Below are 21,730 nucleotides of genomic sequence, written 5' to 3'. Positions count from 1 at the left end.
CAGGAGCCTGAAGCAGGATTGCTACAAGTTTGAAGCCAACTAGGATTACCTATCCAGACCCCATCTCCAAAAATAAAAACAAACCAACCAGCTACAAGCAAATTTAGCAGAATGTTGCTGGGAGCAGATTGAATAGCATCCACGTCTACACAGTCAGGGGATGGGTGAGTATGTGAGTATGGCATGGGGACTTCATTAGACAAAGGTCCAGACACAATTTGGAATGAAGGTGATTAATTTGAAGCCTGAGAGGTTGATGGAAGGACATGCTGTGTTTATTGTGAAGGAAGTAAAGGAGCTGGGCAAGAAGGGGCAGGACTAAGAGAGTACAGGAAGGACAACACCAGGTTACAGGCTTCTCAAGCCCCAGAGCGTGCTGGGGACTTGATTTGCCTGCCTGTTCTCCTTTCTTCACTCTGTTTCCTGATCTTCTTATGTGTCTGCATGGGACTAGGCCACTTGCATGGCCTCCGGAGGTAAACTATGAATGCATCTATTGGCTGGGCTCTTTGAGAAATGGCTGCATGCCCCAACAGAGAAAGGGGGAATTGGCTGGAGTTATTGAAAATATTGGTTCTCATCCCAATGTGGCTGGCAAGTGCCAGCCTCAACACCATGAAAGCACAGTGTTATCAGGGTCACCATACAGTCTGTTATCAGGGGAGCGTGGAGCCTAGAGGTGAAAAGGGACAACCCTCGGCCACCCATACCCAACTATTTCTGAAGCTAATATTATCCTTTGAGTTTTCAATTGCATGAGGTAATATAGTTCCTATTTCATTTAAGCCAAAAAGCCCTATAAGACCCAGAATTTAAAAATAAAATAATGCTTGATTTTAAACTGTTGCTATTTCCAGTTCCCTATGTTAAGCAGCACTAAGAAGGCTACAAGAGAAAGAATCTCACAGTAGGTATTATGATGTCAGACATTCTGTAACCTCTGAACTCTGCTTCATTCCGTTAGAGTTGCTCTTGCCTTAGGATCTCCACAACACAGCTCTTGCCAGTAGAGCCAAAATGAAGGCTCTACTGTGGTTTTACTGTGTTTTGTATTTTGTTTCCTACTGCAGGGGTGGTAAGTCATAGATACCTGAATATCCTTATGTATTTTTCTTTCCCTTCTATGTCCAAAGACCATTCTCCTGTCTGTCTCATCCCTATTTCATTTCTTATCCTTTTCCGAACTAGTTTAGCCTCCTTCTTCGGTGCCTCCTCTCATTCTCTTATCCCTCATCTACATTTACACATCCACTTTATTCTTTTTACTCTCTTCTCTCTATCTCTACTTTCTGCCCCACCTTTTTTTTTGTTTTTTGGTTTTTTGAGACAGGGTTTCTCTGTAGCTTTGGAACCTGTCCTGGAACTAGCTCTTGTAGACCAGGCTGGCCTCAAACTCCCAGAGATCCGCCTACCTCTGCCTCCCGAGTGCTGGGATTAAAGGTGTGCACCACCACTGCCCGGCTCTGCCCCACCTTTTAAATGGCACTGCATCAGATAGAACATCTTTGCCTACCTTTCCTTGTACAAACTTTGTTTTCATTTAGTTTAAATGCATAGAGAAGAGATGTAGTATCGAGTTATGGTCATGGTGGGGGATATCACACATCTACTCACACAGAAGAAACCACATATGTGAAGGAAGTTAGGCCAAACTGAATATGCAACAGAAATTTTCCAGCTGAATTTGAGTAGATTAACTAAAAAAAAAATAGAAAGTTCTTCAGCATCCTCATTTCTATCATACCCCCTTTCAGTGCCCCAAGTGCCGAAACAGAGTCTGCGTTCAAGCTCATTGATTGGAAGTCTGCTACCAGTGGAACCCCACATTGACATACCATGGCTGGTAGCTATACCTGGAAATTGTCAGGGTATTGTCCTGACTCCATGGCTGATTCTCTCTACAGCTAACTGTCTGAAAAAAACGTGAGTAGGGGGAGAAAGAATGTTCTTGGGTCTTGGATCTGTTAAATGAGTTTTTCTTTTTAGGACTCCTGCTGAGATTCCAGAGAAACTCAATGAAGAAGATGCTGATAAGAATCACTGTAAAAAAGAATCACTTTCTTGTACTGAAATCAGATAACCAGTTTGTTACAATTACCTAGCCAATCTCTTTTCTGTTTTCTCTCAGTTTATTTTTCATTTCTTTTTCTCTCACCGATTCTATTGAAAATTAATTGAATATTCATTGTTGTCATGCTCAAAACTAAGTTCTGAGGAGTCATAGATGAAAGATAAAATATCTAGGGGAGGAGAGATGGTTCAGTGGTTACAACTTGCCTGTCACAAAGCCTGATGACCTGAGCTTGATTCCTGCAAGTTGTCCTCTGAGTGCCATGTACTTGCTGTAGTATGTGCATACACAGGCATACATAAAAATAAACAGATTAATAACATGAAATGAAATTTTTTTGCTGATATTTATTGAGCTCTACATTTTTCTCTGCTCCCCTCCCTACCTCTCTCCTCCCCTCTTCAATCCTCCCCCAAGGTCCCCATGTTCCCAATTTACTCAGGAGATCTTGTCTTTTTTTTTTACTTTCTACTTCCCATGTAGATTAGATCTATGTAAGTCTCTCTTAGTGTCCGCATTGTTGTCTAAGTTCTCTGGGAACTTTGGTTTGTAGGCTGGCTTTCTTTGCTTTATGTTTAAAAACCACTTATGAGTGAGTACATGTGATAATTGTCTTTCTGTGTCTGGGTTACCTCACTCAAAATAATGTTTTCTAGTTCCGTCCATTTTCCTGCAAAATTCAAGCTGCCGTTATTTTTTTCTGCTGTGTAGTACGCCATTGTGTAAATGTACCATATTTTTTCTTATCCATTCTTCAATTGAGGGGCATTTAGGTTGTTTCCAGGCTCTGGCTATGACAAGCAAAGCTGCTATGAACATAGTTGAGCACATGTCCTTGTGGCACAATTGAGCATTCTTTGAATATATACACAAAAGTGGTTGGTGTGGGATTATTTGTCAATTATATTTTAAATAAATGTTGACTGGCCAGTAGCCAGACAGGAAGTATAGGCAGGACAACCAGACAGGAAGTAGAGATGGGTCAAGGAGAACAGGAAAATTTTGGGAAGAGAATGCAGTCCTGTCCCAGACACAGAAAAAGCAAGATGTGACTGCCTCGTTAAAAAAGGTACCAAGCCATGTGGCTAACATAGACAAGAATAGTGGGCTAATATAAGTTACAGGAGTTAATAAGAAGCCTGAGCTAATGGTCCAATCAGTTTACAGTTAATATAAAACTCTGTGTGATTTTTTTGGGGGACTTAAAGATTGCAGGAACCAGGTAGGATAAAAACATCGACAACAAATGGCACCCAAATGGACAACTGCATCCACATAAAGCCTGTGATCTTGGGAAGTAATTCTAGACAAAAATAATAGAGTTAAAAATGGCTTACTGATAGCAGCATTTTCTCAGGTGGGCTCTATTTGCTAGAGGCAAATGTGCATCATTTAAGAGAGTCTTCCTGACTCATCTTTAGCAGTAAAACCTTGCAGCTCTTTTAAGAGGTCCTTCCACTAAAAAGGTACCAAGACATGTGGCTAACATAGACAAGAATAATGGGCTAATATAAGTTAGAAGAGTTAATAAGAAGCCTGAGCTAATGGGCCAATCGGTTTATAGTTAATGTAAAACTGTGTGATTTGGGACTTAACGAATGTGGGACTGGGCAGGACAAAAAACCCCAACAACAAGTGGTATTACTGGGTCTCGAGGAAGGTTGTTTCCTAATTTTCTGAGAAATCGCCACACTGACATCCAAAGGGGCTATACCAGCTTGCATTTCCACCAACAATGCAGAAGTGTTCCCTTTACCCCACAACCTCTCCAGCATAAGTTGTCATCAGTGTTTTTGATCTTGACCATTCTTACAGATGTAAGATGGAATCTCAGAGTTGTTTTGATTTGCATTTCTCTGATGACTAAGGATGTTGAACATTTCCTTAAGTATCTTTCAGCCATTTTAGATTCCTCTATCGGGAGTTCTCTGTTTAGGTCTGTGCTCCATTTTTTTCTGTTGGATTATGTGATCTTTTGGTGTCCAATTTCTTGAGTTCTTTGTATATTTTAGAGATCAGACCTTTGTCTGATGTGGGGTTAGTGAAGATCTTTTCCCATTCTGTAGGCTGTTGTTTTGTCTTGTTGACCATATCCTTTGCTTTACAGAAGCTTTTCGGTTTCAGAAGGTCCCATTTATTGATTGTTTCTCTTAGTGTCTGTGCTTCTGGGGTTCTATTTAGGAAGTGGTTCCCTGTGCCAATGCGTTTGAGTGAACTTCCCACTTTCTCTTCTATAAGGTTCAGTGTGGCTGGCTTTATGTTGGGGTCTTTGATCCATTTGGACTTGAGTTTTGTGCATGGTGATAGATATGGATCTATTTTCATACTTCTACATGTTGATATTCAGTTATGTCAGCACCACTTGTCAAATATGCTTTATTTTTTCCATTTGATATTTTTTGCTTCTTTATCAAAGATCAGGTGTTCAAAGATGTGTTTATTGATATCTGGGTCTTCTATTTGGTTCCATTGGTCCTCCTGTCTGTTTTTATGCCAATACCAGGCTGTTTTCAGTACTGTAGCTCTGTAGTAGAGTTTGAAGTCAGGGATTGTGATGCCTCCAGAAATTCTTTTATTGTACAGGATTGTTTTGGCTATTCTGAGGGTTTTTTTGTTTTTTGTTTTTTGTTTTTTTTTTTTTTTACATATGAAGTTGAGTACCATTCTTTCAAGGTCTTTGAAGAATTTTGCTGGGATTTTGATGGGCATTGCATTGATTCTGTAGATTGCTTTTGGCAGGATTGCCATTTTTACTATGTTAATTCTGTCTATCCAAGAGCATGGGATATCTTTCTACTTTCTGGCGACTTCTTCAATTTTTTCTTCAGAGATTTAAAGTTCTTGTCATACAAGTCTTCCACTTGTTTGGTTAGACTTACTCCAAGATATTTTATGCTATTTGTGGCTATTGTGAAGGATGTTGATTCTGTGATTTCTTCCCCAGCCATTTTATCATCTGTGTACAGGAGGGCTACTGATTTTTTTGAGTTAATCTTGTATCTTGCTACATTTCTGAAAGTGTTTATGAGTTGTAGAAGTTCCTTGGTAGAATTTTTGGGATCACTTATGTAAACTATCACATCATCAGCAAACAGTGAGAGCTTGACTTCTTCTTTTCCAGTTTGTATCCCCTTGATCTCCCTTTGGAGTCTTATTGCTCTAGCTAAGTAAGACCTCAAGAACTATATTGAATAGATATGGAGAGAGTGGACAACCTTGTCTTGTTAAGTTTCTCTTCATTTAGTTTGATGTTGGCTGTTGGATTGCTCTATATCACCTTAATTATGTTTAGGTATATTCCTTGTATCCCTGCTCTCTCCAAGACCTTTATCATGAAGGGATGTTATATTTTGTCGAAAGCTTTTTTTGGCATCTAATGAGATGATAATGTGGTTTTTATTTTTCACTTGTTTATATAGTGGATTACGTTGACAGATTTTTGTATGTTGAACATACAATCCCCTTTATCTGTGGGATTGTAGTGGGAGCGGTGGGCTGCATTCCTGCCATGCAGCTCCCGGCCACCTGGCTAGCTTATGCCCCAAAATAACAACACACAAACTGTATTCATATAAACACTGCTTGGCCCATTTCTATTAATGTGTGTAGCACCACGAGGTGTGCTTACCAGGAAGATTCTAGCCTACGTCCATCCTGGGTCGGAGCTTCATCGCGTCTGCCCTGGAGAGCAGTGGCATGGCGGCATGTCGTCTGAGCTCACTTCCTCTTCCTCCCAGCATTCTGTTCTGTTTACTCCACCCACCTATGTTCTAACCTATCAGGCCAAGCAGTTTCTTTATTAACTAACCAATGACCTTCCTCCATCATGGGATGAAGCTGACTTGATCATGGTGGATGATGGTTCTGATGTGTTCTTGGATTTGATTTGCCAGTATTTTATTTAGTATTTTTGCATCAATGTTCATGAGTGAGATTGGTCTGTAATTCTTTTTCTTAGTAATGTCTTTCTGTGGTTTGGGTATCAGGGTAATTGTAGTCTCATAAAAAGAGTTTGGCAATGTTCCTTCTGTTTCTATTATGTGGAATAATTTGAGGAGTATTGGTATTAGTTCTTCTTTGAAAGTCTTCTAGAATTCTGAGCAGAAACCATCTGGTTCTGGGCTGCTTTTGGTTGGGAAACTTTTGATGACTGTTTCTATTTTTTCAGCAGTTATAGGTCTGTTTAATTTGCTTATCTGGTCTTGATTTAATTTTGGTAAGTGATATTTATCCAGAAAGTTGTCCATTTCCTATAAGTTTTCCAATTTTGTGGAGTACAGGTTTTCAAAATATGACCTGATGATCCTCTGTATTTCATCCGTTTCTGTTTTTATGTCCCCCTTTTCATTTCTGATTTTGTTATTTTGGATATTCTCTCTCTGCATTTTGGTAAGTTTGGATAAAGGTTTGTCTATTTTGTTGATTTTCTCGAAGAACCAACTCTTTGTCTCATTGATTCTTTATTGTTTTCTTTGTTTCTATTTTGTTCATTTCAGTTCTCAATTTGATTATTTCCTGCCATCTAGTTCTCTTAGGTGAGCTTGCTTCTTTTTGTTCTAAAGTTTTCAAATGTTCTGTTAATTCACTAGTGTGGGATTTTTCCAGCTTCTTTACGTAGGCGTTTAGTGCTATGAACTTTCCTATTAGCACTGCTTTCATTGTGTCCCATAAATTTGGGTATGTAGTGTGGTCATTTTCATTGAATTTTAGGAAGTCTTTAATTTCTCCCTTTATTTCTTTTTTGATCCATTGATGATTCAGGTGAGCATTGTTTAACTTCTATGTGTTTGTGCGTTTCCTGGAATTAGTATTGCTGTTGAATTCTAGTTTTAAACCATGATGATTGATAAGGTACATTGGGTTATTCCATTTTTTTTGTATTTGTTGAGGTTTGTTTTGTTACTGAGTATGTGGCCAATTTTTTAGAAGGTTCCATGAGGTGCTGAGAAGAAGGTATATTCTTTTCTGTTTGGATGGAATATTCTATAGATGTCTGTTAAGTCCATTTGAGTCATAACATCTGTTAGTTCTCTTATTTCTCTGTTCATTTTTTTTGTCTGATTGACCTGTCCAGTGGTGAGAGGGGAATGTTGAAGTCTCCCACTATTAGTGTGTGGGGTTTAATGTATGATTTAAGCTTTAGAAGTGTTTCTTTGACATAAGAGAGTGCCCTTGTTTTTGGGGCATAGATGTTTATTATTGAAATTTCCTCTTGATGGATTTTTCCTGTGACTAATATGAAATGACCTTTTTTGTCTCTTTTGGCTGATTATAGCTAGAAGTCTATTTTGTTAGATATCAGGCTTGTTTCTTAGGTCCATTTGATTGGTATATTTTTTTCCCAACCCTTTACTCGGAGACAATGTCTGTCTTTGAGGTTGAGATGTGTTTCCTGTATGCAGAAGAAGGATGGATTTTCATATCCAATCAGTTAGCCCATGTTTTTTTTTTATAGGTGAGTTGACTCCATTTACATTAAGGGATATTAATGACCAGTGATTTCTATCTCCTGTTAATTTAGTCTTCATTGTTGGTGATGATAATTTGGGCATTTTTTTCTTCTTTGGGATTTGCTGTTATGAGATCATCAATTGTCTGTGTTTTTGTTGGTGTGGCCATCTTCCTTGGGTTGGAGTTTTCCTTCTAGTATTTTGTGTAGGGCTGGGTTTGTGGCTGGGGATTGGTGAAATCTAGATTTGTCATGGAATATCTTGTTTTGTCCTTCTATGGTGATGGACAGTTTTGCTGGGTATAGTAGTCTGGGCTGGCATCCATGGTCTCTTATTGTCTGCATAATGCATGACCATGACCTTCTGGTTTTCATTGTCTCCAACGAGAAGTCAGGTGTAATTCTGATAGGTCTACCTTTATATGTTACTTGGCCTTTTCCCTTTGCAGCTCTTAATATTCTTTTTTTACTCTGTATGTTTATTGTTTTGATTATTATGTGGCAAGAGGCCTTTTTTTTGATCCAGTCAATTTGGTATTCTTTAGGTAGGGAAAGTTTTATTCTATGATTTTTGTTAAATAAATTTTCTGGGCCTTTGAGTTGAACTTCTTCTTCTTCAATACCTATTATTCTAAGATTTGGCCTTTTCATGATGTCCCATATTTCATGGATATTTAGTGTTAAGCCTTTCTTAGATTTTTATTTTTTTTTGGTTTTTCGAGACAGGGTTTCTCTGTGGCTTTGGAGCCTGTCCTGGAAGTAGCTCTTGTAGACCAGGCTGGTCTCGAACTCATAAAGATCCACCTGCCTCTGTCTCCCGAGTGCTGGGATTAAAGGCGTGCACCACCATCGCCTGGCAACCTTTCTTAGATTTAATGTTTCCTTTAACTAATGAGTCTATTTCCTCTATTGTATCTTCAGCACTTGAGATTCTCTGTTCCATTTCTTGTATTCTGCTGTTCATTCTTGCGTTTGTGGTTCTTGATCTTTTTCTCATGATTTCTATTTCTATAATTCCTTTGGCTTGTGTTTTCTTTATTGTTTCTATTTCAGTTTTCAAGTCCTGGATAGCTTCTTTTATATGTTTGGTTTGTTTTTCTTGGTTTTCTTTAAGTGATTTGCTGATATTTTCCAATTTTTTGTTTGTCTTTTCTTCAATTTCTTTAAGGGAATTTCTCATTTCATCTTTAAGAATTTCAAACATTCTCTTGAGGGTATTTTTTAGATTATTTTCTTTTGATTCATCCATATTTGGTTGTTCAGGCCTTGCTGTTGTAGGGTCTTTAGGTTTACTGGTATTGTGTTGTTCTTTGTGGTATAGCATGTGATCTTACCTTTTCTATTCATCTTTTCCTCTAATAGGTGTGATTGGGGCTGTCTGAGATTCTGTTGAATAATCTTCTAGGTGCCAATGAATCCAAAGCTCAGATGGTTGTTCCTCATGGTACAGTCAGTGTCACAGTTCTAGTTACCCCATTGATTACTTCTGTTTCTAGAGATGGCTCAGTGCTCCTGTGCTTTGCTCTGCTCCCTTGGAGCTTTCTGTTTCAGGCCTACTTTGGCTTAGGTTGCTGATCTGTTTCTGTAAATCCTGGTCTGGATTCTATCCTGCAAAAGTCCCTGCCTTGGAGTTGGACCTGTTCTGGTGGAGATCGCTGACTCTGGATCAGGTTCCTGCCTTTTCCCTTGGAGGACCCAGGTTCACCCACACCCAGACTGGCAGAGGTTCTGGCTCAGGCCCAGTTCCTGGGAGGTCCTAGACTCATGCCCAGACCCACCAGGGTGTTAGCTTAGGTCTACTCCCTTGAAGGTCCCAGATTCATGTCCGGATCCTCAGCAGTCTCTGGCTCTGGCTCACTCGCTCAGCAGTTACTCCCCTGTACATATTCTGGTGGAGATCATTGACTCTGGATCTGGTAGCTGGCTCAATCCTGATGTGACCGTGTCCTGGGACTCTATTTGTTCTTGGCTTCTGCTCCTGGTGGGGCTTGTTCTCTCTCTGTCCTAGGTAGCTGGTTCAGTCTCACTCTGGTTCCAGTAGAGGTTGCAGACTCTGAGTCAGGTCATTGGCTCAATCTTGATTTGCCAGTGTTCCAGGACTGGGTTGGCTTCTGGGACTGGATTTGCTCCTGACTTCTGCTCCTGGTGGAGCTTGTTTCCTCAGGCCCTCTCTGTCATAGGTAGCTATTTCAGTCTCACTCCTGTGGAATTTGTTGCCCAACGCAGAGTTCCTTGCCTCAGGACAACTTTGGCCTAGGTTACCGACTTTGACCTGTGTCTGTAAATTCTGGTCTGAATTCCCTCCTGTAGAGTCCCTGGGTTGGAGTTGGACCTGGAAAGGTTTCTGGTTCTGATCTACTACCTCAGAGGACCTAGGCTCAGGTGTGCCCGAACCTGCTTAGGACCTGCAGAGGTTCCAGGTTCCTGCCTATTCCCTTTGATGTCCCAGACCAATGTCCAAACCCACAGAGGTCCTGGCTCAGGCCTACTTTATCTGAGGTCCCAGACTCATGCCTGGCCCTTCCGAGATATCTGGTTTTTGCCTATTCCCTTGGAGGACCCAAGTTCACCCACACCCAGGCTGGCAGAGGTCCTGGATCAGGCCTAGTTACTGGGAGGTCCTAGTTCCTGGGTGTTGGCTTAGGTCTACTCCCTTGAAGGTCCAAGATTCATGTCCAGACCCTCAGCAGTCTCTGGCTCTGACTCATTCACTCAGTGGTTACTCCCCTGTACCTGTTCTGGTGGAGATCATTGACTCTGGATCTGCTCGTTGGCTCAATCCTGATGTGACTGTGTCCTGGGACTAGATTTGGTCCCGGCTTCTGCTCCTGGTGGGGCTTGTTCTCTCTCTGTCCTAGGTAGCTGGTTCAGTCCCACTCTGGTTCCAGTTCCAGTGGAGATTGCAGACTCTAAGTCAGATCATTGGCTTAATCCAGGTCTGCCAGTGTCCCAAAACTGGGTTGGCTCCCAGGACTAGATTTGCTCCTCAAATTTTTTAAAGGGCAGATATTATCTCTATTCTTGAAGACATGCTAGTTTTTCATGAAAGATAAAGATTGAAGTCTTTTGTGTCATCTGAAGAGATTGCATTTTTATCACAAATGCAGCAAGAAACAGAAATCATTAATATTACTAAGGTTATAAGCAGAATTTGTTCAAAATGATTTGCTCTGATATCAATTCAGTTGCCATGTCATTCAGACCTTTATCTTCATTCCCTATGGTCATTGTTTCAATTCAGATATTCATGATGTTGATTCTGGAATATTTTAATGCTGTTCTTGACCCTATCCTCTATATTCTTTTTTAAATAATATTTTAGCTATTTTTTTGAAAATTTCATACACAATATTTCGACTATATCACCCTATCTACACCCAGGTCCACCCCTACCTCCCTACCCACCCCAATTTATGTGTGTTCTCTATCTTTCTTTGTAAGGTCCATGTAGCCCAAATTGTATTGTTCAACTACTCCTAAGTATGGGGTCTCCCTCTGGATATGGTCATCCTACCATTTAAGAAAATTGACTCTTCTTCTAGCAATTATCAAATATCAATAGTTCTTGAGCTAGGTGTGAGACATCATAACAACCCTTTTCCCCCCTTTCATGCTAGGACTATTGTCTAGCTCGTTCTTGCAAATGCATGCTGTCACAATTGCTGTGAGTTTATATGCACAACTTCACTGGTACCAGGAAAACACTATTTCTTTGATGTCACCCACCACCTCTGTCTCTTATGATCTTTTTGCCTCCTCTTCTGTGAAGATCTCTGTCCTTTGGAATAGAGGTATGAAATAGATGTCACATTAGCAGCTGAACACTCTGCAGTCTCTCATACTCTACATGCTGACCAGTTGTGAGTCTCTGTTACATGCCATCTTCACAAGAAGAAGCTTCTCTGGATGAGAGCTGAGAGATGCACTGATGTATGGGTATGGCAATAAGTGACTAGGAGTGGTTTTAATACTATGCCCATTTTAGAAGGATAATAGTACTAGGTTCTTCCCTTGGGCCTATGACTTATCTAGCCACAGGTTCTTGGTCCTGTTAGTGGTATCAGTTATGGGTTCTATTGTTGAGGGAGCTGTGGGCCTGCTTTCCTGCCTCCCAGCTCCCGGCCCCCTGGCTAGCTTATGCCCCAAAATAACAACACACAAACTGTATTCATATAAACACTGTTTGGCCCATTTCTATTAATGTGTGTAGCACCACAAGGTGCGCTTACCAGGAAGATTCTAGCCTATGCCCATCCTGGGTTGGAGCTTCATTGCGTCTGCCCCAGAGAGGAGGAATGGCATCTGTCTCAGGCGTCTTACCTCACTTCCTCTTCCTCCCAGCATTCTGTTCTGTTTACTCCACCCATCTAAGGGCTGGCCTATCAAATGGGCCAAGGCAGTTTCTTTATTAATTAACCAATGACCTTCCTCCAACATTCTATCTTATGGAACAGGCTTTAAATATTATCAGAAAGTAGTTGGTTATCATCATAACATTGAGTCATGGGCATACCTGGCCAGAGTAGTCCTTCTTACCCCTTGGTGACACACTTCCTCCAACAAGGCCACTCCTACACCAACAAGGCCACACCTCCTAGTAGTGCCACTTCCTATAAGTTTATATGTTCAAACTACTACAATCCTGGTTTCTTTCTTGGGTTTTTTTTTCCATTTGTATATAGAAAGGCTACTGATTTTTATGCATTAGTTTCATATTCTGCTACTTTGCAAAAATGTTTATCAGTTGTAGGAGTTTCCTGGTAGAATTTCTGAGGTCACTTACTATACTATCACATCATCTGCAAATAGCAATACTTTGACTTCTTCCTTTCCAATTTATCCCTTAATCTCCTTCATTTGTCTTATTGCTTCAACTAAGACATCAAATACTAAATTGAATAGTAACGGAGAGAGTGAAAAACCTTGTCTTGTTCCTGATTTTGGTGGAATTGTTTTGAGTTTCTCTCCATTTAATTTGATGTTGGGTATAGGCTTATTGTAATTTGCCTTTATTATGTTTATATATGTCCTTTGTATCCCTGAGCTCTCCAAGACTTTTATCATTAAAGGATGTTGGATTTTGTCAAAGATATTTTATGCCTTTAGTGAGATGAGATGATCATGTGGTTTTTATATTTCAGCCTGCTTATATGGTAGATTACATTGATCGATTTATATATGTTGAACCATCCCTGCATCTCTGGGACAAAGCTTACTTGATCATGGTGGATGATCTTCTTGATGTGTTCTTGGATTTGATTTGCCAATATTTTATTGATTATTGTTGCATCTGTGTTCATGGGGGAAATTGGGCTGTAATTCTCTTTCTTTGTTGAGTCTTTATGCTGTTTGGATATCAGGATTATTATTCTCTCACAAGAAGAATTAGGCAATGTTCCTTATGCTTCTATTTTGCAGAATAATTTGAAGAGAATTGGCATTAATTCTTTGAAAGTCTCTCAGAATCCTGTGCTGAATCCATTTGGCTATAGGAATTTCTTTGGTTGGGAAGCCTTTAATCACTGCTGCTGTTGCATTAGGGGTTTTGAATCAGTTTAAATTGATATCTGATCTTGATTTAACTTTTCTAGGTTGAATTTATAAAACTTATTCAGTTCTTTCAGGTTTTCTAGTTTGGGGGAGTACAGATTTTAAAGTGTGTTCTTATGAGTCTCTGAATTTTCTCACTGTTTTTTTGTGATGTCCCCATTTTTGTCTCTAATTTTATGAATTTACATCTTCTTTCACCATCTTTTTATTAATTTTTCTAAGAGTTAACCATCAATATTATTGTTTTTTTCAAAGAACAAACTCCACATTTCATCCATTCTTTGTATTATTCTTTTTTGATTTGATTTTAACCCTCAGTTTTATTATTTCCTGCTATCTACTCCTCTTGGTGTGATTTTTTCTTTTTCTTCTAGACATTCAAGTGTGTAAGTTGTTAATATGAGAGCTCTCTTAATTTTTTTATGTAGGCACTTAATACTGTGAATTTGTCTCCTAGAACTGTCTTCATTGTATATACAGGTTTGGGTATGTTGTGTAGTCATTCTCCTTCAGTTATAAAAAGTTTTTATTCTCTTCTTGTTATCTGTCTTGATCCATTTTTCAATTCAGCAGTGACTCAGTGACTTGTTCAGTTTCCATGAGTTTGTGTCCTTTCTTTTGTTTGTATTGCTGATATTCAGTTTTAATCCGTGGTAATCAGAGAGAATGTAGGCTCCTATTTCAATTTTCTTAAATATATTGAGACTTGTTTTGTGTCCAAATACATGATCAATTTTGAAGAAAGTTCTATTACCTACTAAGAAGAATGCATTTCCTTTTGTAGTTAGGTAAAATGTTCTGTAATATATATTAGGTCCATTTGGTTTAAAATGTCAGTTAGCTCCAGCATTCCTCCTTTTAGTTTTTGTCTGGATGATCTATTGATTAGTGAAAGTGGTGTGCTGAAGTCACCCACTATTCCTGTGTGAGGGTCAAAATGTGATTTTAGCTGAAACTGCTTCTTTTATAAATTTTGTTGCCCTTGTGTTTGCTGCAGAGACACAGTCACCAGACAGACACAGAAGAAACAAAATGAGAATGCCTTACTGAGAGAAATACCAATCCATGTGGCTAAATATAGATAAGAATTATGGGTTAATTTAAGTTTCAAGAGCTAGTTAATAATAAGCCAGAGCAAATAGGCCAAACAGTCTATAATTAATATAAGCCTCTGTGTGTTTCTTTGGGAATGAATGGCTGTAGGACTGGGTGGGACAGAAAATTTCACCTACAGTAGGACAGTCCTCTGTAACACTAGGGCATCCATCTTCAACCCATAGGACTAGAATATCTGACAGTCTTTTCTGTGAAGCAGGAATTTTGAAGGACTAGTTGATCAGGTAAAAGGCACCTGTTAACTTTATAAGTCCATTTGGACTGTAAAACAAAACTGTAATATACATTTTTATTCATGTAATATGAAAGGATGACATGTAACAATAGTTATGGTGACTCCATAGCCTACAAGTTTATCACATCCCATCTTGTCTCTGGATTGTTCCCATGCAAAGGGATCAGCTTACAGATCACCTGTCCTGTAGTCTTTATTAGCTTCCTCACCTTGTCTGTAGCCAAGATACTTAGGAGGTCTCTCCCAGTCGTGGTGCACTGGTGGCTCAAGCCTTCAGGCAGTGGCCAGGAGATGTGTCTTTGGTAGCCAGCATGTGAGACTATGGGACTAGGAAGCTGTGTTTGGTCCCATTTTTGTGTGTTTGGAACCTTTTTGAAAGCTTTCTTAGGTCTTATGTGTAAATATGTGCCCCTATGTTGGGCACCATTTGTAGTTGGACTTTTTTGCTGGGTCTGTTAGTTTTCCAATAATTACACGGAGACACTATTAATTATGAAAGCTTGGCCGATAGCTTAGGTTTGTCTCTAGTTCTTATAACTTAAATTAATTTGTATCTTTTAATCTATGTTATTTTATGTGGCTTGGTTACCTTTACTCTGTATTGCCATATGCTGCTTCTTCTGTGTCTCCTCATCTCTACACTTCTTTTTCCCAGCATCCTCTGTGCCTGGAAATCCTGCCTACCTATTGGCCATTCAGCTTTTTATTAAACCAATCAAAGTGACACAAACTCAGAGTGTACAAAAAGATTATTCTGCAACACAGTTTTATCTTAGTTTGGGTTTTCTTTAGTGTTTCTATTTTTATTTTCATGTCTTGAACTATTTTCATTATTCTGCTCCACTGTTTGTGTTTTCACAGACTTCATGAAGGGTTTTCTTCATACCTTAGTTAAGGTCATTGGATATATCTCAATTGGTATTTTGAAGACCTTGTCATGTGATTCAGCTATATTGCACTTCTCAAGGCTTAGAGTAGAGTTACTGTGTTCTGGTGGAGACATAATGTCTTAGCTGTTAGGGTTTGCATTTTTGTGCTGGTTTCTGGGCATCTGGGGTTGGGATGAATGACGTGATTCTAGGTGTTGATATCTGGTCTTGTCTTTGTTGGGTGGTGCTCTATTCATTGGTTTCTGCTGTTGTCTCTAGATCTTAGGGAAGTGCAGTGACTGTGGCTTCCATGGTAGAAAGTGCTTCTTTTTGTCAGTTGGTGGCACAAAGGAGTAGAGGTGGGCATAGAGGAAATGCGTAGAGTGGTTTTGGGAAAGAGATAAGAGGATCCTGTCTGCACTGAGAGGCAGGGTCCCTGGAAATTGCAGGTGTGGTGAAAAAAGGGGATTTTGCAAGTAAGGTGCAGTAAGAGAAAGAATAATTTGGAGAGACAAGGTTGAATAGGCTAAGGGGACTTATGTTCTGAACCAGGAGTTGGACTCTCCAGTGACTAGAGTTGAGGAGGGAAAAGAGGCACCTGTAAGCAAGTTGTTACCAGGCTCAGAGTGAGAATGGAGAAGTCATAATGGAGAAAAGGAAGGATAGTGTGAATAACTTACCCGAGTCCCTGCCAGGTTTGGTACTAGGTGTCCTAGGTAGAAATTGTTTTGAGGCATCAGAGGAATAAATAAAGGAATGGAGATAGAGGTGGGTGGAGAGTGTAGAGAGAGAGCACAGAAATGAGGAAGTCTCTGTTCACACCAAGGTTTGGTGGAGTCCCCGGGGAATGGAGGGATGGTAGGAGGATAGGCCCCTGCAAACGTGCTGCTACAGGGATGAGGATGAGAATGGAGAGATTTTAACGGAAGACAGGAAGGAGAGGAAAACAAATCACCTGCCTGTATGCAGGACCAGTGTGTCCACTGGGGGCCCCAGGCAGAAAGTGCATAAGTATCAGTGACTGACGGAAGGCTGGGTTCAGAACAAGTCCAGCGGAGTCCCCAGAGATTGAAGGTAGGGTGGGAGAAGAGGCACATACAAGCAGGGTGTTACAGGATTAGGGATGAGACTGGAGAGATTGTAAGGACAGAAAGGAGAGTGGAAACTACCTACCTGAATCTCAGACTCTTGTGAACACTGGGGATCCCTGGCAGAGAGTCTGTGCTTATTTTTCAACTTAGAGAATGGTTAAATCTGAAATGGAGTTTGAATCTCCATTCTATGGAATTCACTAAGATCCCAGCATGCATAACAATTTTTTGAGAATCAGATAATTGGTAGAGCTGTAGAAACGAGAAGAAACCAAAGACCAATAGAAGACCTTACATAACCACAGTATGACTTGGAATAAGATAATATCATATAAATGAAAAACTGAGTTATTTTATAACTTAATTTTATGTATGCTGCCAAACGATGTCTTTCATAAGAAATTATATGGATAATCATTTATTGTCATCAATTAGATTTTTGTACATCCTTCTCTTACCTTAGGAAACTATTACACCTGGACATTTCAGGAGTAAATAACCCAGAAAGCATTCCACATGGACAAAGAATTTGCCTCCATCCCAACTTTGATCCTCAAGATGAAAATGATCCAGTGAAAGCAGATATTGGCCTGTTCATTTTGGAAGAGCCTATCTACGGGGATGAAATTCCACTATCTCAGTCCCCAAATATAACCTTGAAAAGTTGTTCTAAGTGCCAATACAGAAGCTGTGATGTGTATGAATATCAGAGTAAGTTAAAGGACTCAAGTTAAACTATTTTGTGATTTTTGGTTGTGGTCATATGACTCATTTTCTAAAGAAATTCAGTCTTTGAAGTGGGAAGAATAATGTAGAAGACATATTGGAGGTCATTAAGTCTCTATCACCTCAGTCTACTGGGAGATAAGCTGAAGCATAAGGAAGGAATGGGATATGTCTGGGTTTAAGTCGCAACTCTTGCTACAGAACTCTTTCTATACCCAGGTAGTTTAACTACTTTTCTTGTTGTCATGATGAAAGATCTAACAGAGAATATTTGAGACAGGATAGATTTATTTTGACTCATGGTTTCAGAAAGTTCCAAATATGGCTGCTTGTCCCGGTCTACTGGGTGGAACACTTGGAATTTGTGGTGGAGGCTGGTCTTCACTTCTTGGTGGTCAGGAAGTAGAAGAGAGGAGTATAGGAAGGCACAAAGAAAGGCATGCCTCCAGTTGACTACCTCTCCAACTAGGATGCACTTCATACCTTTAACCATAGCTCAATGCTGTTATCATATTCAAGTGATTATTTCATTGTTTTGTTAAGAGTGGTCATGAGCTAGCTCTTTGAAAATGCTACAAGACATGCCCAGAGTTTTGCAAAGGTACTCCAAGGTGTTTCTTTCATTGCTACTTTTATGAGATAGGCGTTCTTGGAAAACAGATGTGTAATGTGCAGAAGCCCTGGCTGTCCTGGAACACATTTTGGAGACTAGGCTTGGTCTCTAACTCACAGAGACGTGCTTGCCTCTGCCTCCTGAGGGCTAAGATTAAAGGTTTGTGCCAGCACATCCTGCAGTCCAAGGTATTTCTTAATCCAATCAAGTTGATGGTCAATACTAAGCATCACAGTAGGTCAAGGAAGGTGTGACTGGTTCAGACAGTCCTAAATAAGGAGATGTCTAAAGAGAGGAGAGAAAGGAAAGGAAAAAGTAGGGGGAAGAAAAGGAAGGGAAAGGAGAATATCTTAGGACGATTATGTGATTGAATTGAGGGTGGTGACAAACTAAAGTCAGATATTGGGTGTTTTGGGTCTCAGCATCATCCATTATGTACACCTTCAGGTAGCAAGAAGCTTGGAACCACAAGAGTAAAGAAGATAGACGTGCAGCTGCTAGATTTCTCAACATGCTACCATCAACATTCCTATCTAGAGAAGACTGAGGGCTTGTGTATTCAGAGTCAACCACGAGAAGACTGCTGGGTAATCACACACCAAAGAAATATTAATAACAGGAAGGAAATATAAAAATGTAGATTCTATAAATATGCAAGCAAACAAATGTTAGATAGATAACAGGACACAAAGAAGTTGGCGCCAGGCAAATATGAAAAATTGGAAAGTTCCATTGGATATTTGAGAGACATAGAGTTTACCACAAGGAATGCTTTAGATACAAATGAGAAATACATAAAATAATCAATAGACACAAAATACAATAATCTTTCTGCTTCTAATTTTATTATAGTTTCTCAGTAGGTACGATAATGAACACAATATGGCTTAAACTTAGCTGTGGAGAGATTTAAAAGGTACAGATGCAACCCAGTCCACCCATTCATGTAGTAAAGCTATAGAAAGCAAAGCCCCATGCAGGAAAAATTTTAGGTACCAACGTATCTTGGACAACTTGAAATCACATACACAAATACTAGTGACTAGACTTCAAGGGAAGCATTGACTTGAACTGTGGAGATCTGGACTGAGTTACTGAATGGTATGACCAGCCATGGATGCTAAATTTTGAGATATGACAAATAATTAAGCAAGAACAGATGGAACACTGTTCAAAACTGTTTCAGATTGAGATGAGGAAATAACACATGTAAAGTTATAGAGTTAGTAGCTAGGTTTTGTAGTGGATAATTGCAAGGAATGAGATTAATACCAGTACTATTTCTGGAAATATATATCAAATATCAGGCCTTATGTTAGTTTCTAGAAACACATAGTTGCAAAAGAACTTCAAGTAAGCACTTAGGGGACTCTTGTGTATTTGGTGAGATAGAGAAGAAACAACTGAGATCAGTCCTTAGAATGTCGGCCTGATAAGGGAGAAGAGGAGCCAGAGTACTCACAAACATCAGATGGTTTACAGTAGTATGGAGGTGCTAGAAAAATCATCCTAGTCCCAGCACCCAGAGCTCACGTTCTTATACAGAAGACAGAGAATAGTAGCCCAGGAGGAAAAGTAAATACAATAGATATCAATAGTACAATAACAGTATAAAATTAGCACTGAAAGTAAAAGGAAGGTTAATTTGAAGTGTGTTGAAGTTAATACTTCAACTACAACTTAAAGATTAAAAGCCATTTACCAAATAGAATATTAAATATAAGATGAAGTGATGGCATTCAGGTCATAGGAGGCAGACTAAGACAAGTCTAGAAGATGTAAAAGCGCATTGATTTTTGGGGAAAAGTAGAGTAGGAGGGAGGAGAGAAGTGAGAGACAAATAATTATGGGACAGATTATAAATATGTTATCACCTTATTATCATAAACAAACTGTATTATTAAAAGAATGGGGGGCCATGCAAAGATTTTAACAAGAGAAATGGCATGGCAAAGTTTATATTCTGAAGTTTACTTATAGTGGATGTGAAAATGCCCTAAAAGGGAAGACGTTGAAGAAATGCAAAACAACAGTTTTATGAGAGACTATTTATGCATTCTTCATTCTTACATTAATAACCTTATCTGAACTAGGGTAATGTAGAGCTGTTCATGGTCTCATGACTTTATGTATTTTTGAAAGGTGATCAAGAATAAGTAAATAATACAAGTACTATTTAAATATTTTGAGTAAAATACACCAGGACAAACATAAAACAGTGTTTATTATAACCTTGAATTCTGTATGCAGTCTGGAACAACTGGACTCTAAAGACAGTATTAACCTAAAATATTTGCAACACAAAATAGATGTAAGAGTTTTTGTTTATATAATTTTGTTCAATAGGATTAGGTAATCAGGAAAGACATGTGTAAAAAATAAAAGTGTATGAATGGAGTTGTGGAAGAAATTATGAAAGAAGTCATTTGGATATCAGAGCCCTGTTACAAGTATAGGGTAAAGGAAAAGCCAATACAAAGATTTTGATGTAGAAATATGTAACAGGTAGGAGAAGCCAGGTAGCTATACTATCCTAGCCAAGCTAACAGCAGTAGGGGATATCAAGGTGGTAACAAGGGTTTCAAAGGTCTTATAAGCAATTATAAAAGTTAGCTTTTTGACATTGTTAAGACTTGGAAACACTGAAAGGTTTTTAATCAGAAAGATGTAGCAGTCTTTCTTAGATTTTAAGTGGATAAATTTGGATGCTGTATTAAAATTAGAAGTAAGAAGGACAAAGTGTGCCTTTTCATAAGGACAGCACAAGTTTTATCATTAATAGGAGCATTCCTAGATAAGAAAATCATTTAATTATTACTAAAATACTTTTTTGGAAATTATTTAAAGTGTCAGATCATTATTTGTTGATAGACTGGTAATAGATGTGGAAGAAGGAGAGGTACTGAGAATGATTTCAAGGTTTTTAAATTTTAAAACTTGAACTTTTGAAAGAGTGTTGTGTTACTAGGAAAACAGAAAGAAGGGAAGATTTTTGTATGCAGAAGATAGTTGGTCCTTTTCTGTTTTCACATTAAGTTTGGTATAAAGTTTAGAAATCCAAATTCAGTACTGATAAAGTGGTTGGTTGTAGGAGTCCATAAATTTGTAGTTAGTAGCAACAGTTGTTATATTCTCTTATCATATACATTGGTAATTTCTGGAGGCTGCTTGATAATGATTATTATTTGAATTTCTCCCTCTTCCTTACATGGTATATGAATTTTGTGCACAGTAGACTGCATAAGTGACACATATTTCTTGGTTTCTTTATTCAGGTACAGAGAGCCAGTCCTGTTCTATGTCTCCTAAAGAACCGCTGGGAACTGGTGGGCCTCATACAGAAGACTTCAAGAATATGTCAAAATCCCACAGTCATCATTAGAATAGCTCCCTACTTTGCCTGGATGAAACAATTCATCAAGGCATCTAAAAAACTACTGAATCCTACTTCCTCCTTACACTGTAGGAAATTGCAGGAAAATGAGCATGTTCCTCAAATAAGACACAGCCATAATAATATCTCAACCCTGGGCTCACCTGACTCCACTTCAAGGTTTTTGCAAGGAAACATAGGCATTTCTCCACAAACCAAACATATCAAAGATGTCCCAACGATCTTTAATTATAGTCATATGAATTCTTTTACTGATGGTTATAAATTGTTACTCAAAAAAAGCCAGACCTCACAAGCTGCTAGTTTTCTACCCAAGCAAGTGAAATCATTGCCTGTTGCCAGGCTTCCACAACATTCTGAACAGAATTTAGTTCAGTATCATCAGGTTACCCCTTCACCTAATGCAGGGAATTTGCATAAGAATCCATTATCCCATCTTTTTTCTGACACAGCCATGCCATACACCTCTCCGAAGACTAATAGTGCTAAACCCTGGCATTTTGCAGCAGAGACTTCCGATGAGTCTTTCGATAAAATCATGGCAGATATAATTCAACAATGGAGTCCATTTGTAGATGACGGTGTGGAGCCTGCAAATTCCCTCAATGCTAATACA

General features: G+C 39.0%; 1 protein-coding gene across 1 annotated transcript; it reads left to right on the top strand.

The window, feature by feature from the left end:
- Nucleotides 1-1,017: 1,017 nt before the first annotated feature.
- Nucleotides 1,018-21,665, top strand: LOC121445272. Its single transcript, XM_041647310.1, has 6 exons — nucleotides 1,018-1,075; nucleotides 1,755-1,923; nucleotides 16,845-17,092; nucleotides 18,168-18,307; nucleotides 20,996-21,142; nucleotides 21,621-21,665. The coding sequence occupies exons 1-6, from the start codon at nucleotides 1,018-1,020 to the stop codon at nucleotides 21,663-21,665; spliced, it is 807 nt and encodes a 268-aa protein (XP_041503244.1).
- The last annotated feature ends 65 nt before the right edge of the window (nucleotides 21,666-21,730 follow it).

The sequence above is a fragment of the Microtus oregoni genome, unplaced genomic scaffold (assembly GCF_018167655.1).
Source record: "Microtus oregoni isolate MIOR12 unplaced genomic scaffold, Mior012 000171F_ref0000002, whole genome shotgun sequence".
NCBI classification, from domain to species: domain Eukaryota; kingdom Metazoa; phylum Chordata; class Mammalia; order Rodentia; family Cricetidae; genus Microtus; species Microtus oregoni.
This window is presented reverse-complemented; position numbering and strand designations above follow the sequence as displayed.

Coding starts and splice junctions, on each gene's coding strand:
- LOC121445272 (XM_041647310.1), top strand. CDS start 1,018: ATGAAGGCTCTACTGTGGTTTTACTGTGTTTTGTATTTTGTTTCCTAC. Junction 17,093..18,167: donor TGATGTGTATGAATATCAGA/GTAAGTTAAAGG, acceptor GTACACCTTCAG/GTAGCAAGAAGCTTGGAACC. Junction 21,143..21,620: donor GGATGAAACAATTCATCAAG/GCATCTAAAAAA, acceptor GGCATTTTGCAG/CAGAGACTTCCGATGAGTCT.